At 46.7% G+C, this 25,509-nt stretch overlaps 1 protein-coding gene and 1 long non-coding RNA gene across 6 annotated transcripts in view; one reads left to right on the top strand and one right to left on the bottom strand.

The window, feature by feature from the left end:
* PRDM16 (PR/SET domain 16) overlaps window positions 1–8,326 on the bottom strand; it is a 474,533-nt gene extending 466,207 nt beyond the window's left edge. For 3 of the 4 annotated variants that reach the window (XM_060276168.2, XM_060276167.2, XM_060276172.2), the window contains exon 1: window positions 6,925–7,201. Coding sequence is in view for 2 of the 4 variants with exons in the window: in XM_060276167.2 (XP_060132150.2) it covers window positions 6,925–6,961 (37 nt within the window). In the remaining 2 variants the exon portion in view is untranslated. Of the gene's footprint in view, window positions 1–6,924; window positions 7,202–7,997 lie in introns of those variants that run through there. The other variant, XM_060276169.2, reaches the window with a different exon arrangement.
* Window positions 7,353–24,724, top strand: LOC118087800 (uncharacterized). 2 transcript variants are annotated; one of them, XR_015950461.1, is made up of 4 exons: window positions 7,353–7,407; window positions 9,149–9,183; window positions 11,851–17,227; window positions 17,490–24,724. It is a non-coding gene; the product is annotated as an uncharacterized LOC118087800 (long non-coding RNA). The 2 variants fall into 2 exon arrangements; XR_015950460.1 differs by having other exon boundaries at window positions 11,851–24,724.
* Window positions 24,725–25,509: the final 785 nt, after the last annotated feature.

The raw sequence follows: 25,509 nt of genomic DNA, 5'->3' as shown, positions 1-25,509 counted from the left end.
GACTCTACAATTCTATTATTTTTCCCAAAGGGGAAAAAAAGGTGGAGAAATCAGCCAAAATGATCAAACAGCTGGAATACTGTGGGGGGATGCTGTTTGGCTTAGAAAAAAAAGATGACTGTATGGAAAGGAAACATCATGACTGTAAAGTCATTGCTATGGAAGACAAACTTTTTTCTCTTTCTTTCTCTCTCTTTCTCTCTCTACCCACAGCTTCTCTCCAGACTGATGTTTTATTGTGATTTATTCTGAAACATGTTCAAAGTAAAGCGATTTATTCCACTTTGGTTTATTATTTGATACTTTCCCAATGCTATCATATAATAGCTGTCCAGAGGAGCTGTAGCATAACAAAAATGGAACAGCAGCAAAAGCAAAAGCAAAAAAAAACCCATACAAACCCCTGAACACTGGGGGTATGGAAAGTGACAGAATTTCAGCAGAAAGTGACAGGATAGACACTATTGGAAATGAATCGGTGCATCCACTCATGGGCATAGCTAGGATTTGGAGGGGGGCAGGCCTTTTGTTAGGGTGGGCAGAACCTGTTTGATGTTTATTTTTATTGAATTTTATTGATTTAAGGGGGGCAGCTGTCCCTCCCTGCCCTCCTGGCTATGCCCATGTGTCTATTCCAAAACTTTTGCTGGCACTAACAGTATTGGAAACATAATCACGTGCAACTGCCCTGATAGCATCCTGAGCACAAATTGTCATGAACGTGCAACAAAAATGATGTTTGGGGAAGCACATGGTGAGAAAGTATGGCATTGGGGTCCAGAAACCTAGGACTGCATGCAACCTTACATGACATGAGAGGGAGGAATCAGGAGCATTTTAGTGCAGAAAGGCAGGGCTATTGGCAGTGAGGGAACTTCTACGCTGCCTTCCACAGTCAGAGACAGTATGCAAGGGTATGTGTCGTTTTTGAGCCCTACTGGCGGTCCTTCAGGATGGGGGAGTGGGTAGAAAGAATTTGCTGAGAGCAGAATGATGGACTCACTAAATGGGCTTCCGTTTTATCCATGCAGGCAGGCAGGCAGGCGATCCTGACTTATGGGGAGTCCCAGGTCAGAGGCTGAACAATTCTCAGAGCTATCGCTCCTCCTACAGATCTGCTCAGCGCAGACAGCATCCCACAACTGCTTTATCACACACACACATACAACATCTCAACTTAGTCTCCCTAGCTCTTCAGAATCTCGCGATCCCAGCCAGAAGCAGGAAGGCAGGGGTTTTTTTGAGGGGTGGGGGTACCGTAGAAGAGAGATGAGTAGCCCGTGGACCGTCCCTTTTCTTCAGCTTGCTAGACTCTAGCTGGCTGTTTGAAGGAAGGAACCGAGTTGATATTCAGAGGGTATCTACTATACTGATCTTAGTTTAAAGGGGATAACTAGGAGGGGGGTGTTTGTATTCGCAGCCTTGTAGAGGCCTCGATCCAGTGCCGCCCGCCCGCCCCCCGCCCCCACTACCCTTGCTGAAAGAGAAATTTGTTTATATATTTTGGACACATCTGAACTATACATGAATACTTTTTTTCCTCCCCAAGGGGGGATAGAAGCAAAGTGTTCTTGCTTGGACTGCATCTGTGAAAGCGGGATTCCTAATTTATGCCTCCTTTAAAAAGCAAGCTCGCGTTTTAAAAGTTCTCCAAACCTGTTGAAATAAGCCGTCTGATGGGGGCAGAGCGTTTTCTCTGCATTTTAATTAATTTATATTTTTTTTTGCAAGAAAATGACGTAGCTCCCCGATCCAGGTGGGAGATTGCACCCCCTTTAGTCGCCCGCACCCCCCGCAGCACCAGGCCAAGCCAGCGAAAGCGGGGATTGCCTCAAAAAACTAACGCAAAAAAGGTTTCCCCCCCCCCTCTTTGCGTTTCAAAGACGGTTTAAGGCTGCGACCCTAACCTCGCCTGCCCGGGAGCAAGCCCAGACGAATCCAATTGGACTTGCTTCTGAGCAGACGCGGTTCAGACTGCGCTGCAAAGGACCTGGTGCTGAGAAACGGCGAGAGAGGGAAAAGCAAGATCGGAGAGCTTTTCGCGTCCACCGGGCGGGCCGCTCTGAGGATTATCTCCCCAGCCTTTGCTTCCCGGGACTGGAGAATCTGAAACGGCGCAGCCTCGGCCCAGCCGGTCCAGGTTCGGTTCCCGGGGAAGCCGCTCTCAATCGTTCCCTTCCTCGCTCCTTAACTTCTCCTTTTCTTCTCCTCTTACTTTCTTTTTCACACACAGCCTCAAACGGCTTGCCTCAAGGTTTTATTCCATAATTTGGCTCGACGGTTAAGGAAGTCACTCGGGCTGCAATCCTGTATATACAGTGTACACATACACTTCTTTCTTTTTGGCTAAGTTAAAGCCAGGATCATGGCTGCCGGCCTGGCCGTGCCTCCTCAGAATCAAGCCCTATTTAATCCGATGGGGCTTGCTCCTGGGTAAAGTGGGTTTATGAGTGCAGCCGGACTCTATGGGCCTTACTTGCACGTAGACACACAGAGACTAGCGCCGCTAGCTAAATCTTTTATTTATTTATTTATTTATTTATTTATTTATTTATTTATTTATTTTTCCTGTCTCTTCCAGTGTGTAAAGGCATCTCCCAAACATCACGACGTTTTCTCCTGCAACGCACGCAGCCCAAACCCTTTGCTGTAAATGGGAATCAACTGCAGGAGCGGTTTTTGTTATTTGTGTGTTTATTTGTGTATTTATTTGTTTATTTATTAATTAAAGCTGGACAGAATCCAGGGAAGTGATCGTGGTACAAAAATCAGGTATCACCTCCCCGGCCTCAGCCTCTGCTCCATCTTGGTGCTCATTGCGCCTGCCTTAAAATATATTTTTTAAATAAACAAAAAACAAAACAACGCTTTATAATTGCATTTGTTCTGGAGTTCTTTAATCCAGAGATGCAGCCCTACTCGGGAGGAAGAAGCCACAAGTTGCTCTCTCAGCTCAGCGCGCGTGTAGGACGGCAGTTCTGTAAGTGTCGACTGGGTTCTGAGTTCAATGGGGCTAAACGAGAATAGGATTGCAGGGCCCAGTTAATGCCAAGGGACTGCTGTCTGGAGAACTTAAAATTTCATGTTCGCTTAGGTGCAGCGGTGAAGGTCTCCATTCAAAAAACGAAACCCACACGCATTCACACATCACATTCCTCGTAGCAAAAACTTGTCGTGGAACCGGGCGTCTCCGGAGAGGCCCCTTTCCATCTGCTGGAAATATTGCCCACCGAAAACCAAATCCTCCTACAGCACATTCAGCCATACGTTGATTCGCCTTTACCTCCTCGGCTGCATCAGTAGCGAGGATGATTTTCAGTTTTTATTTTGTCTAAGATACCCTATCAGCATTTCAAAACACAAACAAAACTTGACAGGCGTTTCAGGACAGGAGGAGGAAAGCGAACGCATTAGGCCCATGTTGGAGAGGAATGCTTATTTGAGGGCGTTTGATCCGGAGATAAATGCGAAAGAAACGATCGCTTGCAAATCAGGACCGAACGTTTTCCGTGCAGAAAGCCCCAGGGATCTGGAAACCCGGACTACTGTATTTAGAGGGGGGAGAGAGAACCTTAAAAGGATCCTCAGCTTCAAAGGGTTTGCCTCCCCTTCCACGCGCTGTAAACTGTTGAGTCTGGGGTTGGTATCAAAACAGCTGAATTTAATCAGGACTTTCATAACAGACACTTCCAGGTTGGATCAAGTGGTAAACGGCGGGGGCAGAAAGAAATTCTCCTTGCGCGGCTCAAAAAAAAAAGTTTTTGAAAACCATTTACATTTTTTTTATTCCTCTCCCCCGCCCCATGTACACCCAGAACCCCAAAACACAGAGAGTAGAACTCCCCTCCTCAGGGGGGGGGAATGAACTAAACTCTCCAGCACACATTTGCAGCGCAAGGTTGGGCAAGTCTACTCAGAAGCAAGTCGCTTTTTATTTCAGTGAGGCTTAATCCCGAGTAAGTGGGCACAGAACTGCAGCCTTTAAGACTGAAATTATCCAAAGGAAGCATTCAAGCACACCTAAGGTCTCATCCATTTCAGCTCATAAGGGGAAAATGACAGCGACGTTTCCACTCCGACCTGATGAAATGGACACATTTTAATTTACGCTTTTAAAAGATAAAAACACACACACAGAGATAATTTACATGTATCACCTGAGGCATTCTGGATGTGGTTGTTTTTAATGCAGCAGAGGCGGATATATATGGAAGGGAGCCGATATTTCTGTTTATTGAAAAATTATAGTATTAATTACAAAGAAGTTGGTGAACCAAAGTCGAGCCGTTCCCCAAGTTTGATACAGCGGTAAAAAGACACGAGGCGGAACGAGGTCCTGCTTGGAGATCAATTTTTCTTCCCTTCCTCGATTCTACCCAGTAGTGGAAAAGCGGGGGGGGGGGGTGCGGGGAGAGAGAGCTGTGAAAACAGGAATTTGTTCCTGTTAAAATTGCGAGGCCTGTCGAGGAGGACAAGCGGCTGCCTGCGCGCCCTACGCGTTTGTTCCTTTTGCGCCTTGAAAAATTATCCAACTATTGATTACGTTTAAGCAGCAGGAGAAAGAGCGCTGCCCTTTTTTTTATTCTGAACTCTCGCCCTTCCGAAAAAGTGGAGACTAAATCAAGGGAGTTTAAAAGTTGGTGTTGGACAGATCCTGCCTGGAGCGGAGGGGACCGCTCCATTAAAACCGCAGGAAACGTGCTTCTGTCCATTAGGGCTGCGATCTCACTTACTGGAGTTGCATTAAGTCTGAGACATTCGGCGTTGCAAATCTCTATCTCCACTTGTTTCCTTCGGGGTGATCTGGAGAGGAGCATGCAGGGGACTGGGAGAAGGAACGGGGGGGGCGCCTTGACCTTGAACTGGGTCTGGAAGGGGTGTCCGGAATCGGGGACTTGAATCGTAAAGGCAGGAGAGGGTCGCGCGTTCTTAACTTGTGCGGTGGCAATCTGCTGGAGTTTTGTAACGATCGGCAGCACAACTAACACGCACACACAAAGACTTAAAAGCAGGAGTTTCAGATCCTCGCTCTCTCTCGAGAATCAAAACTTAGGTGAGCTTTCGAAATCTCCTGGCGCAAACTTTTCATGGTGAAAATCCATTAGAACTTTCACTACAAAGTAAACGTATTTCGGAGCAGAGAGACAGACTCCCCCCCCCTTTTTAAAAGCATTTAAACGTATTCAGGACTAAAGCGCCAGCTCCCAACTTCCCTTGGATAGCTTTCCGTCACCTTATATTTGCAAATGTATTTACAGGTATTTTATTTTTACAGCTTTACGGCATCCCCCCCCCCCCGCCCTCCGCGCCTCCACCTCAACCAGCCACAATCTCGCGTCCGGTTTCAGCATGGAACTCAACGAGGGCAGGGAGAACAAAACAAAACAGACCGTTTCCAAATAATAATTAAGATTAAAACAAAAAAATCAAGACAGACAACAGCGATTGTAAAAACACAAAATAGACCCTCCCTCCCGCTTTTCAGACAAAACAATGAAAAATATCTGCCAGAATGAAATGCACGCGGTGTTAACTTCGGAGTTTAAAGGAGCACCAACAACGCGGAAACAACTTATATTATTTTTGCTACAAAAATCCTGAAAGTGGGAGATGGGGCGGGGGGAAGATCTGCCGTCATTTGACAGCTAAAGTATCTTAGATCGCGCAGCAAACAACCTGCCCCCCCCTCTTTCTCATCCGCCCACCCTCTTTTCTCATTGCCATCTTTTAATATTTCATTGGTAACCGATGACAAGCGTTGGAGAAGGATGAGGGTTCTCTCTCCTCCTCCTCTCCCCCCTCCCCGCCCCTGGCAACGAGGGATCGAGAAATTGAAGGGGGGGAAGGAGACACGAATATATTTGCAAACTTTCCACATCCCCCTCCCCTTTCCAAGCGTGCGCGCGAGAATCGGGGACAAACTGCTCCTGCAACAGGGCGCAGGCAGGAACCCCACCATCGCTCACTTTCAAAACACGACAACCGCGAGAGCTCCAGAAACTTGCCCATTTCACCTCGTGTCAGTTTCACTGCGTATATCTAGATAGATACACATACATACACACACGCATATCTATAACGCCAAGCTGCATTTTGGGTTCCAGTTTCTCTGCCTCTTTCCATCCAAATCTCTCTCTCTTCGCCTGGTTGGTTTTATAAATATATATATTTCTCTCTCTCTCTTCCCCTCCTTGCCTCCTTTTTTTCTCCCTCCCCTTCTCTCTTTTCCACGGTCTTCTCTCTCTCTCTCGCTCGCTCGCTCGCTCCCCATCTACTCGGGAAACCTCGCTTTGCCTTCCCAGCCGCGAATCTCTAGCGCCCACTATATTTCAAAAGCTGGGAACTAAAAAAAAAAAAAAAGATTTCACAAGAACTTGGAAACGACTCGGCGAAGAGGAGAGAGGAGGAGGGAAAGGGAGAGAAAAAAGTTGCAGGCTTCAACTTTGTAGCTAACTTTCGCTTCGCTCTCGTTAGCTCTCCCTGTGTTCCCCCTACTTTTCATTAAAAAAAAACCGATCCCCCTCCTTCCTCCTCCTTGCCATCCTTGATCGCCTCGAGATCCTAAGACGGGTGAACCCCACCAATCGCGGGGTGCGGAGCACAACTCTCGGAGCGCAAGGAGAGGCGGGGGGAGCCTTGGCCAGGCTGCCCGGATCGTCGCGCAGAGACCGGCGGCTGTGGCGGCGCGGAGCTCGCTCCCGGCTCGCCCAGCTGCGCTCATCCGGCCGCGGTGAGGCCAGGGCTGCCGAGGAGGAGGCGATCGGCTCGTCTTCGTCGTTGTCGTCCCCCCACCCCAGGGCCGACCAGCCAGACACCCATGGCTTCCCCCCCCCCCTGCTCAGCGCCCCCCCTCTCCCTCTCTCTCTCACCCCCCTCGCCAGATCTCGCCGGGGATCTCCCCCTCGCGGGAGAAAAGGGACCTACTTTTGGGCAGTTTCCTCGCTCGCGCCTTGGATCTCATCTTGACGGCGGAGCGGATCCCTCCTTGAACCCGCAACAGCTCTGCCGCGCTATCTTCATCTCCCAAGCATTGTCAGTTTGGACACCTTCGCACATGCGCACAGAGCATTCAATCTGACACCCTCTCCGGGGCCAAAAAAACTTTCCAATGTATTCATCACCATCAGGGTTGGGGTTGGTGTGTGTATGTGTGTGTGGCTTTTTTTTTTAACCTCCCCCCTTCTCTTCCGTGGTCCTATCCTCTTCTTCAGATCACTTATCTCTGCCCCCACCTCCTCGGAGCAGAGCACCATCCCAGCCTTTCCTCCTCCTCTCCCCCCCCCCCCGCCACTTCCCCTGATCTGCCCCTTTAAGAAAAAGCGACCTTTCTCTCTCTCCCTAACCCTTTACATGCTGCCCTTCCCCAGTGGACAATATTTAAAGATGGAAGGTAACATCCAGGAAGAGGTGACTTTGCCTTTTTTAAAAAATTCGGACGGTGGTTTCTATGTTATGCTGGGGTGGGACGGGGAGGGTTGGGGGTGTATGTGGCTGGTTTTTTTGGGGGGAAGGGGGAATAACTGGCCCATTGCATGCTGTACTTTACAGGTCTAATTCTTATTTTCCTAGCAACCGGTCCATTGCAGCTGGTCAATTGCACGCTACCCTTTTGCAGATCTGTTATTATTTTCTGGTCACTAGTTAGCCGTCTTTTTCAACCAGCCAACTGCACGCAGCACTTTACAGGTCTAATGATTTTGCTATTATTTGGCTATTATCTGCTATTCTCATCAATGGGGTAGTCGCGACGGGCTCTCTCTCTCCCCCCCCCCCGCCATATATATATAACCCGCTTTCTTCTCGCATGATCCTCTGCATGCTTACTCGCGAGTAAACGCCCCACCTTCTTCCACAGGGGCTTACTCTTCTCTCCCTCCCCTCCCCCCTCCGCCACCCATTCCGGGCACTTGTGAATAGCTGGATGTCTGATCTCCCCCACCCCTCCCTAAGGCCAGGTTTACTCCGAAGTTTCTTTTATTGATTACAGTGGGATTTACCTCCAGGTAGGCAGGTTGAGGAAGATCGCGGCCGAGGTTGACTGCAGAAGCTGTGGCCGTTTCCCTACTCGGCGGGGGCTTATAGAATTACCAGGGTTGCACAGACTTCTTCTACCTTTTACAATGTCTTTCTCCGTTTTGCGCCGTTCCCGAAAAACGTGCGTCCCCTTCCATTCCAGTGCATTTAAGCCAATCTGGCAGGCAAAATGAAAACTCCCCCTACACACCCAAACGACTTTCGTTTTCCTAACGATCGGTGCATTCTTTCCCACCCTGTCCCCAATCCATTTACAATAAAAATTGGGTGGGTTGGGGGCTTTCGGTTCTCTCCCCCGGTCCCCCCCCCCACCAGCCGGTTTAAACGATTCTGTCTCCATCGTGGTGCTTGTTTAAAACACGCTAAAACCTGAGCGATCGTGGGTCCTTGAGGTGTGTGTGTGTGTATGTATGTGTGTAGGGAGGCATTTGGGCTGCTACCCGCTCTTGAAGCCTGGGCTTACTCTGAAGTAAGTTTCCGCCAAGCTGAATGGGTCTTGGCTCTCCAGCGGGCTAGCATTGCAAAGCAGCCTTCAGGGCTGAAGCACTTCAGACCAGCACTTCACAATACGACTTCCCACGAGCTCAGGAACCTTATCAGCCGCCAGGAAACGTTCCCAATGAATTGCTGTGGCCTTACTCGGGAGTAAGGGGTAAGGGGCTCCTTTAACGCCTAGTTAAACGGAGTTAGGCTGGCCGATCCCCCGGGCAGCTTGACTCGGAAGCCAATTCATATTTGTTTGTTTTTTTACCCATTGGGCCGCATTCCTATACAAGCTTACTTGGGAGTAAGGCTCAATGAACTCAAATGTGGCAAGCTGCTAATTCACAAGTAAGTATGCGCAGGATGGGAGACCTCAGCCACACAGGCAGCCTGGGGATCGGTTCCTTCTCTCTCTGACTTACCTATTTTGTCACAGCGATGAATGTGTCCTGCTCAAAAACAAAAAGCATGGGGTTCTGATCTAAGCAAGTTCACCTGCTCTACGGCGCTTCCTGTTCACCTATATATATATATATTTACACGCTATTCTCTATTCTTACTCCTCCTTTCTTCCAACTAATTTTTATTATAACAGCCTTTCCACTTGAACGTTGGACTCTGCTTTTTACAGGTCCGGGGGTGTTGCTTTAGAAGGGAATCAATGAGGTAAGTATCATTTTCAGGTCCTTTCATTAATATATATTGTATCATTACCTATTTAAAATGCTTGGTTGTCATTTATAGAAACGACCCTAATCTCCTGGGCAATGGATGGAAGTGGAGGAAGCTGGATCTTTGGATTCCTGAATTTTTCAGGAATCCCCGGAAATGGGAAAGTGGGTGGAGGACACTAACCTCCCCCCCCCAGTAAATAGCCTAGCTGGATCAGTATTAATTAATTACTCCCTTTGGGAATTCAAGGGCCCAGGAGAGATGGTGACTGGAAACGATACATTGCGTGGTGTGTGTGGGGTGTTTAATGTAAAGGGAAAGGGAATGTCAAGAAGCCTTCAAGAAAATAAACCAGATTATTTTTTAATGGGGGAGAGAGAGAGAGAAGAAACAGGGCAAGGGGCGTCCACACACACACACACCAGCAAAATAAAAAACAAAAAAGTAGCTTAGCAGCCGACCGGCAGGTGGAAGATATGAGGAGAGAATAAAGTCTGCGGTTGAAAACTGCATACTTTATTACTATAATAAAGTACAATGAAATAAATTGTTATTATTAAGATTATAGAAGATTTCCCTTTTTGTATCTAGATTTATATTAATCCTGTTGTGGTCAGGGCAAAGGAGGTCTGAAAACATTTGTTATATTTTAGGGGAGGGGGGGACGGGAAAGACAGGTAACAAACCAAGTCCCCTTCTCCATTTCTTCATTCTGTGCTTGAGGTTCAGTTACTCCAACGCCTCGGGATTTAACTCAATCAGGTTCTGGGATTCCGCTCCCCGCCTGTCCCGTTCTGTTTTCACAAACTTGTAATAAAGCCGGTAATTCTAAAACCCATTCAAATAATAAAACAAAGTCTGTCGAACTTTTTTTTTTAAGGGGTTGGTTGCTTATTTATCAAGTAATTCATAAAATGGAATTGATTTTAAGTGTAGGCTCTCAAAGCGCGCCGCGCGCGGGGGGGGGGATAGTTATTTGTCCAGAATTATTTATAAATGCGTTTGAATCTGAATTCTGATGATATTGAGTGTAAGAGTACGTTGGGTTGTTTGTTTGTTTTTTAATAGGATTGGAAGGGAACTTCCGAATCAATGTTTTCAAAGTGGGGAAACCAATAGCTGCCTCTTCCCAGCTAAAAGGATATTGTCTTTTTTTCTCCAAATGCGAAAACACTATCCTTACGTTGCACCTGTGTGTGTAAACGAACACGTGTTCTTAATTTGCACTCTTTTTCCGCGTGTTTGTTTGCATATTTATATATATACTGCACGAGAGTGCTATAACATATATACTGCACGAGAGTGCTTACTCCTGAGTAAACCAACTAAACGCAGTCTTGCTGCCCTAGATTGATTTGCGGGCCCCCTAATCCCAAGCAGGTCAACTCCAGAGTCAGTCTCGTCGTAGCCAATGGAATTTACTTCCGTGTAAAAGCATGCATGGATACGTCGGGCCCCTGAATGAGAATAACTTCCTTCTAGGGGTTGGTTGTTTTTTTTGTTTTTTGGGGGGTGGTGGTGGCGGTTGTTTCTCCACAACATAACATAGAACATCAGAGAGGTTCTCTGCCCCGCGGAGTTCGCAATCCACTCCAAGCGCAATACTGGGTGCGGGACTTGAGGGGTGAAAAATCCAGCTCGCAGGGTTTGGGTTTTTCTGTTTGTTAAAAAAAAAAAGGAGGAAATTATTTAGGAAACTCCCCAAGATGGTTTTAGAAATATTCAGCTGTATCCAACCCAACTGGAATTAAATATTTCAAGGCGGGGGGGCGTTGCTCGTGGGGGTTGACAGCAAGGCTGAAACGCTAAGTGGGACTTACTTCCGCGTAAACAACAACTGTAGGCTGTACCTCTCTTAACCAGGCCCTAAACGATTTATTCCATTGAACACCAGCAGATCAAAAAACTGTAATGAACAGGAGGAGAACGGGGGCGCGATCCATATAGACAGTTTCTCTCTACCCCCTAACCCATTTGCCGGGGAGAGAGTCCTGTTGGATCCGGTGTTATGTCCTACTGTTTAGGATCGCAGTTGGTGTCCCTTGAAAGTTGGAACCTGATCCTGTAGATGTTGCTACACTCTGAAGGAGATTCCCTCCACCACACCACCACCCCCGCAACAACACCCCCGGGTTTTTTTCCCTGGACCGCACCCTACGGTTTACTAACCGAACTTTTCAGGGCTAAAAAGTGTGAGGAATTATTGGCACACGATGTGAGAGTTTTACCCTCGTGGCGAATTTGGGCTGAGGGCTGCTGGAGGGTTGGCCTGGAGTGACCCTCAAAGGAGCTGCCAAAGCGGGTGATGAATTGAACTTGGGTGTCAAAGCTGCAGAGCTCTGGCCACTAGGCCTTATTGTCCCCTTTAAAGGTCAAGTGACTATTTGCAGAATAACCACACCACGCTCCTTGTGTCCTTGACCCCCGCTTGTTTCCAATTTGCAAAGGTCTCTCTCTCTCCCCCCCCCTTAATATTTATAGGGCAGGTTGATCTCAGGTGTGTGGGTCTGTCAAAGCGACCGAGCATGGCCCCGTTGAGGGTTGGGGTGGGAGAGGTCAGCGACCTCTCTGGCAGCTTCCAAGAGATGACCAGGGCAGAAATGGAGCGATTTGGTTCTTTGGGGCCACCTCAAAATTTCCCTTTTTAATTCCTTTCAATAGAGTATATCAGAAGTGAAGTCAATTGCGCAGGGCGCCAAGCAAACCTCCCTGCCGCCTTAAGTTTCACCTTTCCTGGAGTTCGCTCAGAAGTCAGAAAGCGACATTTCTAGCCCAGAGCACTGGCTAAGGAGGATCCTGGATAAAAGGGCCTGCGGTTCGGATCCGCCTTAGTCATCTAAACTCACTAGGGAGACAATCCGGCGGTGACCAGCTTGCGATGATGTACTTGCGTGACATGACTCCATGGGACTTGCTTCCGAATAAACCAAGCTGTGGCTATTCCTACTGCTCTTTCTTGTGGCAAGAATAGCAACAGGATCATGGGAAGTCGAGTTCTTTTGAACACGGATGACTCTTATTATGTACTATCATTTATTGATAATAGCACCATCGCCTGGAACTTAATAAATTCAGGTGGTTTGCTTCGGGGTAAACATAAACCGAATTTCCTCTGCTCGGTTCCCCCTTTGATTAGTGCCCTCCCTCCCTCCCTCTTTTTGAAAAGGTTCAGAATGGTGGTCCCGGAAGTGTCGTAAGCGCGGTCCTTACGCGCGCCAAATCAGAAGTAAATCCCTTTGAGTGAACTTCAACGAGTTTTGACTACCGCCAGCGCGCCGATAAGGTTGGCAGCCTCAAGCGGCCCGTTCCGATACAGAGACAGAGGATCGCGCTTGTTAAAGAAACAGGTTTTGAAATTTTCAGGGAGAAACGGGAAGCGGTGTGTGTGTGTGTTGGATGGCCACCCTCCAAGGGCTGGTTTGGTTTTAAACAAAACAAAACCCGAAGAGACACCAAATAATTAATTGATTGGGGATTCAGTGAAGAAGAGGGGGCGCCGCGCCTTCAAAGAATAGGTGACCGTCACTGAAATGAGAGATGCTTCGAAAGATTCGCTGAGAATCCATTTAAAAGAGGTCACAGCAAATTTAAAAACAGGTGTTTGTGCCTACATGGCAGATTGAGATTAATCGAGTATTTCTTCGGGTGTGTGTGTGTATCCCTCCCTCTGCCTATCATCTCAACTCCATATTTCCTGCATATTGCCCCCCCCTACCCAATACATTATTTTTATACAATCAATGATCTACTTTATTAGCAGCCAAGAAACGGGCAGGAGAGGGTAGATGAATCAGAAAAGCCCTCAATTGCATGATGAATTAATTTCTCTCCCTCAAAATCCAGTCGCTTCCTTTCCCGATAATCTAGAAATCAATTTTAGAATAGGGCGCGAGATTTTGGGTTGGGGTTTTTTTTTGTCAGTTGGGGGGGAGTACTTATTTAAGGGGGGGAGGGGGCGTTACTAGAAGAAGGGATTTTACAGGAATAGGCTTTCTCCAGAACAGATGAAAAGTTGGTGACTGGCAGGGCATTGGATGAAACGCAACGTTTTGAAAAACAGCACCTGTGGTCATTAATCAGATTATAATAAACTCGCAGTCCCAACCAGGTTCGGACGAATGTACCCCCACGTGGATACACAGGCCGGCATATTTAGCCTACCCAGGAATAAGATTTTAATGAGTTCAATGGAATTTATTCTCAAAGCAGCTTTGTAGTCACCTCGATGATGCCAATAAACACAATCGCAGTTTTTCATATTAACTACTACAGTACTACTGTTGTTATTATTCCCCCCCCCTTTCCTGCAAGATAGCTGCATAGTTCTCCGCCTCCCCATTTAATCTTCACAACAACCCTGCGAGGTACCCTAGGCTGCACAACCGGATTCTTAAACCGAAGTCAATTCGGTGCCAGAGGCATCCGGCGTCACCCCATCTCCGCGCATTGCCGTGACGTTTAATCTTTGCATTGTTTCGGTCTAAACTTAATTGCGTTGTAGATCACCGCTGAAGGCCAAGCCACACACATACAGGAGCGACGCTTGCCCGCAAGCTTTTGTTTCTTGCACTCCTCAGAAGTCGCGAATTTAAACTTTAGGTTTTTGTTCTTCGAAACACGCACACTAAAAAGCAAAGCGAAAGCAATAACTCCGCGCGCCTGGTTCGAATTACGAATTGCGAACCGAATTAGGAGCAGGAGCAGAGCTATCGGCGGATTGGGGAGGAACTGCGCCGCTTCTCAATCCGCCCCCGCCCTATTTACATGTAAAATGCACACAAACACATTTATCACTGGGGTGTTCCTAGCTGCCTTTTAATATGGAAAACCAGATAGACCAGTTCTGGTAAAACTAGGGGGGAAACACATACAAAGACCTCCCCCCCCACACCTTTCGGTCTTCCTTGTTCCATAAATTTAAGAGGGAGTTTAGATCAACCTGGGGGAGCAAAGGGATTCCTTGTATATGGTCGCTGCTCTCTATTTCCAAGGTGTCTGCATAACTCGAGTCTATGCTTGGTTACTCCAAAGTAATACCCTCACCCCCAATGTTCAATAAGGCCTGTTCCCAGGTAACGATGCCCTTTCCTTCTCCCCCAAATGATTTGTATCCATTGCCACAGACTTTTGCGCTTGGTAGAATTTTTTTAAACTCCTTTGACCACAAGACGAGACAGAATGTGGGTGATCCAAAGAGAGGTTTTAAGGACACTGCACTGGATGGACGCCTTTGGTCAGGGTGTCCCTTTCAACCCGTTTTGTTCTCCTCTGTCCTTTCAGGTCGAGAATGCCATCGAATTATTAACTATATCTCGCTATATTCTCCTTAAGAATCCCTCCATATATAAATATCTAGCCCTCAACACACGCACGCACGCACACTGACATATATATTGAGGACTAGAAACCTTTATCGATTTAGTCTTGAAGACTAGAATGTTATCACCCTTCCGTTTTCTTTAGGTAAGCTTGGATTCTTATGGAAGGCAAGGGAAAGGGGTTGGCCTCACTCCCCTTGGGGTAATTTACTCTGCCCCACTCTTGTAAATTAATAAAAATAAAGTCAGGGCTAGGGGGTGGAGATCATAACGTGGATGAAGAGGTTTTCCATGGAGGGATACAAGTCTACCAGCCCTAGAATGATTCTTCTGAGCTAACGCTTCCCAGACGACCTTCCTCTCTGCCTGCTTTTCCTGATCGATATTCTTCCCACTCCCCCCAAAAGGGGGCAATTCATAATTTGCAGAGAGGCGATGCCTCGTAATATCGCCTCTCACAGTGGAGGGCGTCGAGTTTCACCTTTGACAGCGCGTCGGTTCGGACTCCACCTCTCTCCATAAGAATGCATGTGTGGCTCGAACCATATGCACCTCAATTCTTAAGCACTTGTCTTGGGTGTGAATGGGCGAAAAGCTCTCCAACGAGATCAAGGGGCTTGATGTACACCTGCATAGGGTCTGCGCCTACATTTAAAGCACACACCCCCTAAAAAAAAGAACGATGGGAACTGTAGCTCATATGTGCTAGGATTTACGGGTAAACTACGGTTCCCAGGCTTCGATGTACGCCTTAAAGGCATGGTGGCTACGTGGCCTTTCTCCAGTGAATCATGTGGATATCACTTCCCAGTAAACAAACACCGGATCGGAATGGATTTTTATTTAGATGGAGGAGTCCTGTCCTGGCCTTAAAAACGACATACACCTGAGCAGTGTCAAATGGTCTTGCGCGGGACCCATTTCAAGGAAGTAAACTCTTGACCGCCCCCCCCCCGGTCTTCCTCGCGAGTCAGAGTTTCAGAGCGGGTTGTTCCAGCGTCCTCCAAAAACCGGAGTCCAAATCTATACCAGTCACAGTTCCTTTGCTCGCACTTACTCGGAAGTAAAGCCTATTAAATGCCATCGGTGCTACTGATTGCTGTCTGGGGACGGGGATGCCTAGGAAATGGGGATTTACCCGAGGAGAGAGAAATATATGTGTTGGGTGGACCAAAGGAATGAAACCCTTACTGTATACGTTAAGAAGTTATATAACAATAAATAATTGCGGGGGGAGCGGGCGGGGGCGCTGTGTGTCTCCGGCTGCCTCTGGCCTCAGAGTTCCGTAGAATTAGCACAGCTTAAAATACTTGGGGTTTTATGGACAGATCAGGAGGCCTTGAGTTCATGATTAAAAAATAAATAAATCTCCTCCTCCCCCCCTCCAGAGGATTTTGATGCCATAAGCGCTTGATTCTTACCATACCCAGTTCTGCAGGGAGAGGGCATTAGGCAAGGGCTTAATTACGTTTTTAAGGGGGGAGGGTGTCCATTCAGGTTGCCCCCACCACGTGCTACTCCTGGCTGGGGGAAAAAACGCTCTTGCACTCAGGTCTTGCTTGTTTGTTCGCTGCCCATAGCTGCCAAGTTTTCCCTTTTCTCGCGAGGCGAGGAAGCCTATTCAGCATAAGGGAAAATCCGTTAAAAAAAGGGATAACTTGGCAGCTATGGCGCTGCCCGACATGGGCGCCTGGGGGGCACTGTGAGAACTGGACGCTAATAAAAATAAATAAATAATAAATCGACCAAGGAGGAAACGTATGTTATCTTCTTTTTATAAGCGGGAACGCTTCCTCGCCAAAGGATTTCAATGGTGTGTGTAGATAGGAGGCACGCTTGTCCACACGCACACACACTTCGTTTCCCCGAAGCTCATCTTGCAATCGCAAGGGGGCAGCTGGAGACAGGACTGTGGGAAATCGGAGAACCACCCACAGCCACCGGCTGAAGGAGAAAATGGCAAGCTGAATCCTCCATCTCTCTCCCGAAAAAGATCGCGCAGGCAACTAGCTCCTTTTGCCGCCTGCTCCTAATGGAGGAGTGTATTTGGGCTTCCCGGCTCAGAGACCTATTCCCCCACCCCACCCCCGATTGTAAAGACAAATCGCAAACGTAACTATTGTAAATAAAGGTATCTGGTACTCTGTGCAACGCCGCGAATCTCAAGTGTGTTATTAGTGTAGTAATAGCAGACTTGTAGCCAACTTACCGTAGTTTTACTCAGTGTAGACCCGTGGATATTGCTGGACCCAAGTCAATCAGGTCAATTAACTTCAAGGGGTCTAACTCTGACTAGAACAATTATCCTACTGAACTTTACTCAGCACAGGCCCATAGACATAAACGAGTCTAAGTTATTCTGGCCGGTTCATTTTAGTGGGTCTACTTTGAGCAGGACTCACGCTGATACAAATCAATAGTACTACATCTGATAGCAATTAAGCTTTGGAGCAGCAACAGCAACAACTGATACCGTAAATTTCGTTCTCCCGATTCTGACCATCCATATTCCTGTTGCGCGTAAAGAATACTTGCTGACAATATTATATATTAAATATATACACAGGGTAAAATGTTTGCCTTCCCAACCGGCTGAAATATCAACTCTTCCTTCCTTCCTTCCATGTTTCTCACCAGCTTTCTGTTCCTACAGCTACTTATAATAGTGGGAAGGACCAAGCAAAGAGACCAAGGCTGCCTCTCTGCCCATTTACTTGGAAGTAAGTCCCACTGAATTCAGTTAATTTTACTTCGGAGTAAACTTGCACTTTTGGGAATACAGTACTGCAATCCCCAGGCACACTTAATTGGGAGTAAACCCAACCGAAGCCTACGTGGGAATTTGGCGTATACTCGCTTCCGATGGGGCTGGAAGTCTCCGGAGGTTTTGCTTCCGAGTAAACATGCAACAGGCTCGGTTTACAGAGTTTGAAAATGCCACTGATTTCACGCGCTTTACCTCTCTCCTATTTCAAATCGAAGCGATTGCCAGGAAGCTTAAAAGTGCGGGATCGTGCCCCTTTTCAGAGGAGTCTTAACTGAGAGGATGGAGACGAGGAATCACCTACAGACGGCTGGATAGCGACAGTCTCCGGCAAGAAAAGAAACCCTGTTGTTTAGAAGCTGGTTTCCTTCTTTTAAAACGACTTCCACTTTCAGCTAATAAGCTATATTATGCGTTGGAAGAGTTTGGAAGACTCGAGAAGTGCTAACATGCACTTACCCAATTTTTGATTTAATATGCCTTGATGTGCAGGTTTGCACGAAAGCGAGGCATTACCTTGTAGCCGTTTCTTTTAATAATAATAACAATCCTCCAACGAAATACTGTGGATGCGTTGAACAAACGCACAGAAAAGCAAGAGGAAGAGAAGCAGGACGTTTGGAAATCGATTACACTCTTCTTTGTTTTGCTTTAAGGGAAGGGCAGGCAGAAATTTAGTCTCTGAATACATCCTTTTTTTTTTAAACGCAGAAATGCCTCCGTTCAAAACTGTTTTTTAATCGGCTTTAGAATAAACGGGGGCGGCGGAGGGGGTTCGTCTAAAAGGGTCCATCCGGTGTTAATTACGGCTTCCAAAAGCCTGGAAACGCCTCCAGATTCGTTGTATTCTTCCCCACTTTTCAAAAGCAGGAGCAGGCAGCCTGAAGTGGCTGCGGGATCGCGGTTGATTGCTAAACGTTTCTTGCCCGGGCGTTTTGCAAAAGAAGAAGAAAACCCGTTTATAGGACTATTTTAAGTTTTTCCATGCCAGATCTGAAAACTCACCGCCCTTCTCCCCTCCTCCTCGCACCCCAAGGACATAAATGCACACACACACAAAAAGGTTGGTCCGGGTTTGTTCAAAGGTAGCTACTGTTCCTTTTTTTCCACCAGCTTTCTAACAGCTGAATTTTTTTTAGTAACATTGTAGATGTAGGCTAGAAAGACCCCTCCCCAACCCAAGACTGCAAACCCGATCTGCTTGTTTTGCCCCCTCCCACCCTGCCCTCCGAAATATTAAAGCCTCCGGGTAACTCTCTCCCACCCACAAGCGAACAAAAATTAACCTAAATCGGTTTTTTCCTTTTCTTTTTCTTTTTTGCTGCATTTCTAAAGCCATAGATACGTCGTCTGACAAAGGGTTGATTTTTTTTAAAGAGAATTTTATTTACAGGTACTAGTTCACAAGTTATTAGGATGCAGCCATGATGCCCTACTCAGAGTAGACCCATTGACATCATTGACCAGCCGTGTCTATTCATTTCATAGGTCCTACTTCTGAGTAGGACTGAGGTCGGCTACAGACCCATGATTAAGTTCCCAATCATGACAATTATGCAGACAATCGCCTAATTTATGGTAATTAACAGTCAGAGAGAGCAAATATTATAACGAGCTTCAAACGACCCCAACACGACCGCCTCCTTTTTCCTGCTGTTGATAGAAACGTAATTAGCCAAATGCATCACCCGAAAAAGAGGGTTTTTATGGGGGCGGGGAGAAACAATAATTTCTTATGGGATTTGGAAAATCCACCAGGATTTTAATTTTATTTTTAATTAAAGTTTTAAGGGACCAGGAAGGAGCAATGGAAAGATGGGCTCTATCCGAGAAACGCTGCTTCCCCCAGCTGGTTTAAAACCGGCATTTATTGCAGCAAACAATAATATCTATTAAATGAATACAGAGCGTTTAAGCCAAAGCGCGTTTTGCCTCTCCAAAAAAGCTCCCCTGGCTGCCTAGCCGGATTTGAAAAATAAATGCCGCAGCGGTGAGGCTTGCCTCCGAGTAGACCCGCTGCCGGCCAGCTGCCGAAAACCTGTAACGACGCTCAGTTATTTCCAGCAAACGGCTGCGGAGAATGGTTTAAAATGAAATAAAATAAGAAGAGATGAAGACATTCTTAAAAGGCGAGGGGCAGTAAGCATTTGGGTTGGTGATCCAGCAGAAAGTTCCACTTTACTCCAACCTTACACAGAAATCTTCAAAGTCTGCCTCTACTCAGAAGTAAACTGAGTTATGTAGGGGTTTATGACCCGGAAAGCGGGTACAGGATCTGGATGGCAGCCTTAGAGCTCTGATCTTAGAGGGGCTTACTCATAAGTAAATCTGCATTCCCTTCAGGCAGGGTGGCGCGCGCCTAGGTATTTCTTTAAAAAAAAAAGGGTTGCAGCTTTAAAGGGAAAAGAGAAACCAAACGCACAGAGAAAATATATATGTTCAAGGAGTCCCAAGAGAGCAATTACTCCCAGAGAGGCAAGTTTTTAAAACAAGGAGGCGACGGCCCTCTTTTTAATTCGGATTAACACCTCCCGCCAACGAGCAGCGACGGAATTCGCGCTTGACTCCTTTCCAAAGATCCCGCGCCTCCCTCCTCCCCGAGGCAGTTTGGCGAGCCGTCGACCAACCAGGCAACCTGGCGCGGAATCGGGGCCCTTTCTCCCCAACTTGCTCCCACCATCCCCACCTCCCTCCCTTTCTCCTGCTGCCTGTTCTCGCTCGCCCCTGCCGCCTTTGCGCCTGTATAATTATTAGCCATTAATTGGGTTCAGGACCTCGTTCACCGGCGGTGGGGTGGGGTGGGGAGGATGGTGACCCAAGAACTCCCCAGAAGAGACGTGGAGGAGGGGGTGGGGGGAGAAGCGAAGGCAGGATCCAACGATTCCTTTGAGGGCAATGCCCAACTATTAAAGGGGTGGGTGGAAAACTTCTTTAGCTGCAACAAGGGACCAAAGGGGGGGATTAAATTAAGGCACCGCTCCTGGCCAAGGAAAAAGGGTGCTTTTGGGTCTCCCCCTTCGCTTCCTTTTATTTTCAATTCAGGTTGTTCCGTGCCAGGAGCTTACTGGAACAGCCTGGCCGAAGGGGGAGGAGGAAGGGACATGAACTACACAATCAAAAAAAGGGCGTGTGGAGAGAAAAAGTTTCGCTAGGCTGCTCTGCCGCTTTGCCAGGAGGGTGTGCGCGCGCACTGCAGAAGATAGGAACATAGGCCTAAGTCAGATAGGAACTTTGGCCTAAGTCAGACCACTGGTCCATCCAACTCAATAGAGTCTACACTGGCTGGCAGCAGCTCTCCAGGGGTTCAGGCAGGGAGACTTCATCTTGAGATGCTAAGGATCGAACCTGGGACCTTCTGCATGCAAAGCAGGTGCTATTAATAAAATAATGAATAAATAAATAATAAATTCTTCTCGACAAGACCCTTCGCCCAAACACACTTAGAGCCAAACTTACAACCCACAACAAGCACCCCTGTAATGCTATTGTGTGTTCTTCAAAGAGCATCATGCATTTATGTTCTTACACTACAACTCTGCAAGTTTGTCTATATTAGTACCCCTTTATTTTATACACACCTATCCTATTTATTGGATATGAGTTCTCTGCACCCAAGGCCCCAGGCCTATACCCCCTTAATTGAGAGCAAGCTCCATTGAAGTCAATGGGAAGAGGAGGCATGTATAGTGGAACTTCGGTTTACGAACACCTCGGTTTATGAATTTTCAGTTTACGAATGATTGTTACCCGGAAGTAAGTAAACCAAGGTTTCGGAGGCCTCCAGAGGCCTCCACGGAGGCATCAGAGCAAAGGCCCAGCCTCCGTGAAGGCATCAGACGCCTTCGCAGAGGCCCGGAGCCATGAATGCATTGTGATTGTGGAAGAGGACCCCGAGCCCCCATCCAAACAATGACTATCAGCCCAGGTAAGAAATGAATGATAATTTTCTTCACCTAAAGTAATTTTTTTCACCTAAAATACTGTCTGATTTATTTTATAGTACAGTACATTGATTATTGCCTTCATTTTATGGATCAATGGCCTCATTAGACAGTAAAATTCATGTTAAATTGCTGTTTTAGGGGGTATTTTTCATCGTCTGGAATGGATTAATCCACTTTCCATTACTTTCAATGGGAAAATTCACTTTAGGTTAAGTACGCTTCAGTTTAAGTACAGACTTCCAGAACTGCTAGGACATGTGCAAAGCTAAGCAGGATCTGGTATGGTTTCACACTGGATGGGAAACCGTGTGTTGAGATACCCACATTGCAGTGGCTTGGATTAGATGACCCTCAGGACCCCTTCTGACTCAGCAATTCTACGATTCTAAGTGTATGGTGAAGGCAGCAGGCACTGTCCACTGAACTCAACAAGTCTTACTTCAGAGGAGACATTGTGCTGTCAGTGCTGTGCTTGTTTGCTTGGTTACTCCATTCATTTGTGTTCTTGATCACTTAATTTTAGCTGCTCTTATTTCAACTGTAAATCACCTCGAAACTCTTACCAGGGGAAAAAGGTGAAGTATAAATAAATATATAACAGCAGCAACAATTTGTACCATCATTCAGTAGGTAAAATTACATTTGTTGTTCTACTTGGGTTCATTTTAGTTTCCCACTTTAAAACCAAACCAAACCAAACCAAACCATTACTTGATATGCTGGCAGCAACACTGAGCATAAGCACATAATGAGAGTCTGCTGGATCAGGCCAATGGCCCATCTAGTCCAGTAACCTGTTCCTATGCAGTGGCCAACCAGAAGCCTGTGGGAAACCCTCAAGGAGGATCCCAGTCCTCCCCCTGCTGTGGCTTCCAGAAACTGGCATTCAGAAACATTGCTGCCTCCAACTGCAGAGGCCGAGCAAAGTCATCATGGCTAGTTGTCATCGACAGCCCTCTCCTCCATGGATATGACTTGCCCTCTTTTAAAGTCATCTAAGTTGGTGTCCAGCCTCACAGCCTCCTATGGGAGTGGGTTCTGTAGTTCAACTACGTGCTGCGTGAAAAAGTTGTGGGATGGAACACTGGGGCAGACAAGTCACAACAATTCCTAGAGTGTCCACTAACAGGAACTCACCTGGAGGGACACCTGACTAAGTTCCTCCAGATATGCAGATGAGATGGATTAGCTGGGACAAAAGCCCCTAGCCAGCAGCCATTCTCTCTCTTAGCCTTCTCTCCTTCGATGGGAACACATCTCCAGAGAATCTCCAGTTAGGATGGTTCTCCCTCTTGGCCTGCAGCCAAGAGAGAGACCAGATGGAGCCTTACTCTACTAAGAAGACTCCAGATGTACATAGTTGTAACTTTTCTACATAAGCCTGCCTTTCTGAGATTATGCTGTTAACTCAGGATGAAACTGTAAGTAAACTCTATCTTATTTTATGAAAACTGTGTTGTGTATTTCTTTTAAGAGGGACAAAAAGGGGACTTTGCTAGGAAGTATAATATTGTACAGGTTTTAGCAAACCTGAACGCACATGCTTTGCTGCGCACAAAAGGGGAATATCACTCTGCTGATATTGGAAGCTTGCTAACACAAGCTTGGATAGGATCTATCTAATAATATATCCTAATCCACATCCCTAACATTCCCACAAAAGTGCTGAGCAGAGCAGTTGTTTCTCCATCCCAGATGCCCTGGGAATTTCAGTGCTCCATGAAATTTGGAGGAAAGCACATGGTAGATGCCACACCCACATACAAAGGTCGCCCATCTGTTGAGACCACCATTTCACCTGCAGATAGCAGAAGGTCTTGGGGCTCCAGAAGAGCCCCACAACCACATGATGTCCTGGGCCTTAGGGTGAAGGTGACTGTCAAAATCAACACAGTCATAGTTGCCATTGGTGGCATAGGGAAGTGGAGGCTGGTACCCATTATGACTTGCCAACGAGAGGCAAAGATAACTTCTGGCTTTGTTCCCATCTGCTTCCTCCACGCTGTTGAGTTCTGCAAGACTAAGGAGCAGGAAGCTGGTGGACAGTGCCACCCCCTGGACTGTAGGTAGGAAGTTGCAAATAGGAAAGCAGGCAGGTGGGAGCTGGGAAGAGGGCAGACTGAAATGGGTGGGGCAGTGCCTCAGTCTCCCTAATGGACCAGCCTCCACTGGTGCAACACCCCACTTCTGGCAGATATGAATCCTCAGTGGGGATCAGAATCGTTCTGGTTCCTTTTTTTGTTTGGGAACAAATGGATTTCCCTCCCCTGTTCTGAAATGAATTTGCACCTCTGTTTACTTGCTTCAAACACACACACACACACACACACACACACACACACACACACACACACACACGTTTTTATTTATCCCACCTTTCATTGTAAACGCCCTCGAGGCAACTTAAAAACCATCACCAAAACAGTAAAAGTACCCTATCCAAATTAAACATCACAAACTTCAAATGAAATGCGCAGTGTAGCCCACAAATGAAAAGCGGCAAATGGAACAGTTCTTAGCAGCAGCCAAAAACCAAATACAAGAATGTTAAATACCACTCAAACTAAGAGGGAGGGAGCAGGGATCGACTCAGCCCGCTGTCTGAACAGCAGTGGCATTAGGCGGAGGGCAACAGGCTGAAGGGCAAAGGGTGTAGTGTGGCTCAGTGACAGAGCATCTGCTTTGCATGCAGATAGCCGCCGGTTCATCCCAGTAAGCATCTCTGGGTAAGGCTGGGAGAGACCCCTGTTTAAATCTGTTTCTAGCTTACTTTTGAATTTAATTATTTCTTAATGTTCTAAATAGCTGTTTTTAATTGCTTACTGTTTTCTTATTTTTGTAAATCACGCTGAGGTCATTTTTTTCTTACTCTCAAGTGGTATGGGGTTTTTACGAAACTAAATAAAGACTGGATGATGGTGAAACTGACATTCCTTGCTCTGCCCACTTTGGGCATTTGGCCCCCCCAAAGGTTTTCTGGAAGGCAATGTGGCCCTTAGGTTGAAAAAGGAGCTCACCCCATTGAAATCAAACGGGCATCTATAGAAACAAAGACCCAAATGTTTTCAGCTTTCAACATCCCTAATAGTTAGGGACTGTGGCTTTCCAATGTGTTTCTACCCTTTTTTTTAAGACATCCCTTTTGCACCATAAATGCATGCAAAGGATATTCTGTTTTGCACATCTAAAAAGCAATGCCCCCCACCTCATTATGTACCAGAAAATAGGGATGATCCAAAATGAATGATAAACACGAAAGTTCCCCCCTCCTCACCCCCTTGCTTTCCCTTCCCCCCCTGAAAAACAGAAGTGTGGAATTGGGGGTGAGGGAAGGGGGGGGTGCAGCTTCTGATTAACTCCCCTTGGTTCCAAGGTGAGCGGAGCACAAGTCTCTGATGGGCTGGCAACATATTTTATTCATTTAAGACACAATGAAACTCTCAAACGCAAGCTGGTTAGAGGCATAATTCAAGAGAGGTGGAGGAAGAACTTATGGGGTGTGAGGTGATTTTGCAGTAAGCTCTGATTCACTGGAGGAGAGTGCTGTAGACAGGGCGGGGGGGGGGTGGGGGTGGGAAGACTAGAAACATGCGAATGGAGAAGTACTTTTGAGATTTCTCAGAAAATGAGAGAGCGGGAAGCCTCACTGGATGGGAAATATTTTGAAAAGCAAAATCATCTTCCCGCATGGATATTGTTAATATCAGTAGTACTGTTTCATTTATAATGTGGAAATATCAAAGCATAAATGGGGTGGAGAGAGAAAATAGCTAAGGATGGAGAGGTTCAAGGGTTGGATTGTCTAAAATGGAAAGGGCCGATTTTGGAAACTTTCCTTTGTGCCAGAGGAAGAATCCGACGTGGGGAGAAGTTTGATTCCGTTCACTTCTAATTTTGAGTCCGTCACACTGCCACTTTCTGAAACAAGGTGAGAAGAACCAAAACTCACCCTGATCAGAATTTCGTGATGCAGTTTTCCAACTATGTCCATGGAAATCCACACGCCAGGGTAAAGGGTGCATATAGAAGCATTGATTTGTGAAAATACAAAATGCATTCTGTTAAAAAAAGACCGCTTGCCAAAATGTGTAGACTGGTAAAAACTCCAAGCAAAATTTTTTTAAAGAGCTTCGCACTAAATTGTGGATGAATTTTCAAGAGTATTTTTCTCTTTAAGAAAAATCTAATTGCTGTGGAGATGTGGAGAATTGGATTTAAGATTGGAAGAAGCTCAAATAGAGAGCATGGAAATGGACAGAAACTTCCATTCCCCAAAGCATCTGCTTTGCATGCA

Source organism: Zootoca vivipara, chromosome 6 (assembly GCF_965207765.1).
Source record: "Zootoca vivipara chromosome 6, rZooViv2.hap1.1, whole genome shotgun sequence".
NCBI classification, from domain to species: domain Eukaryota; kingdom Metazoa; phylum Chordata; class Lepidosauria; order Squamata; family Lacertidae; genus Zootoca; species Zootoca vivipara.
The sequence above is the reverse complement of the archived record's forward strand: the minus strand, read 5'-3'. Positions and strand labels throughout refer to the sequence as shown.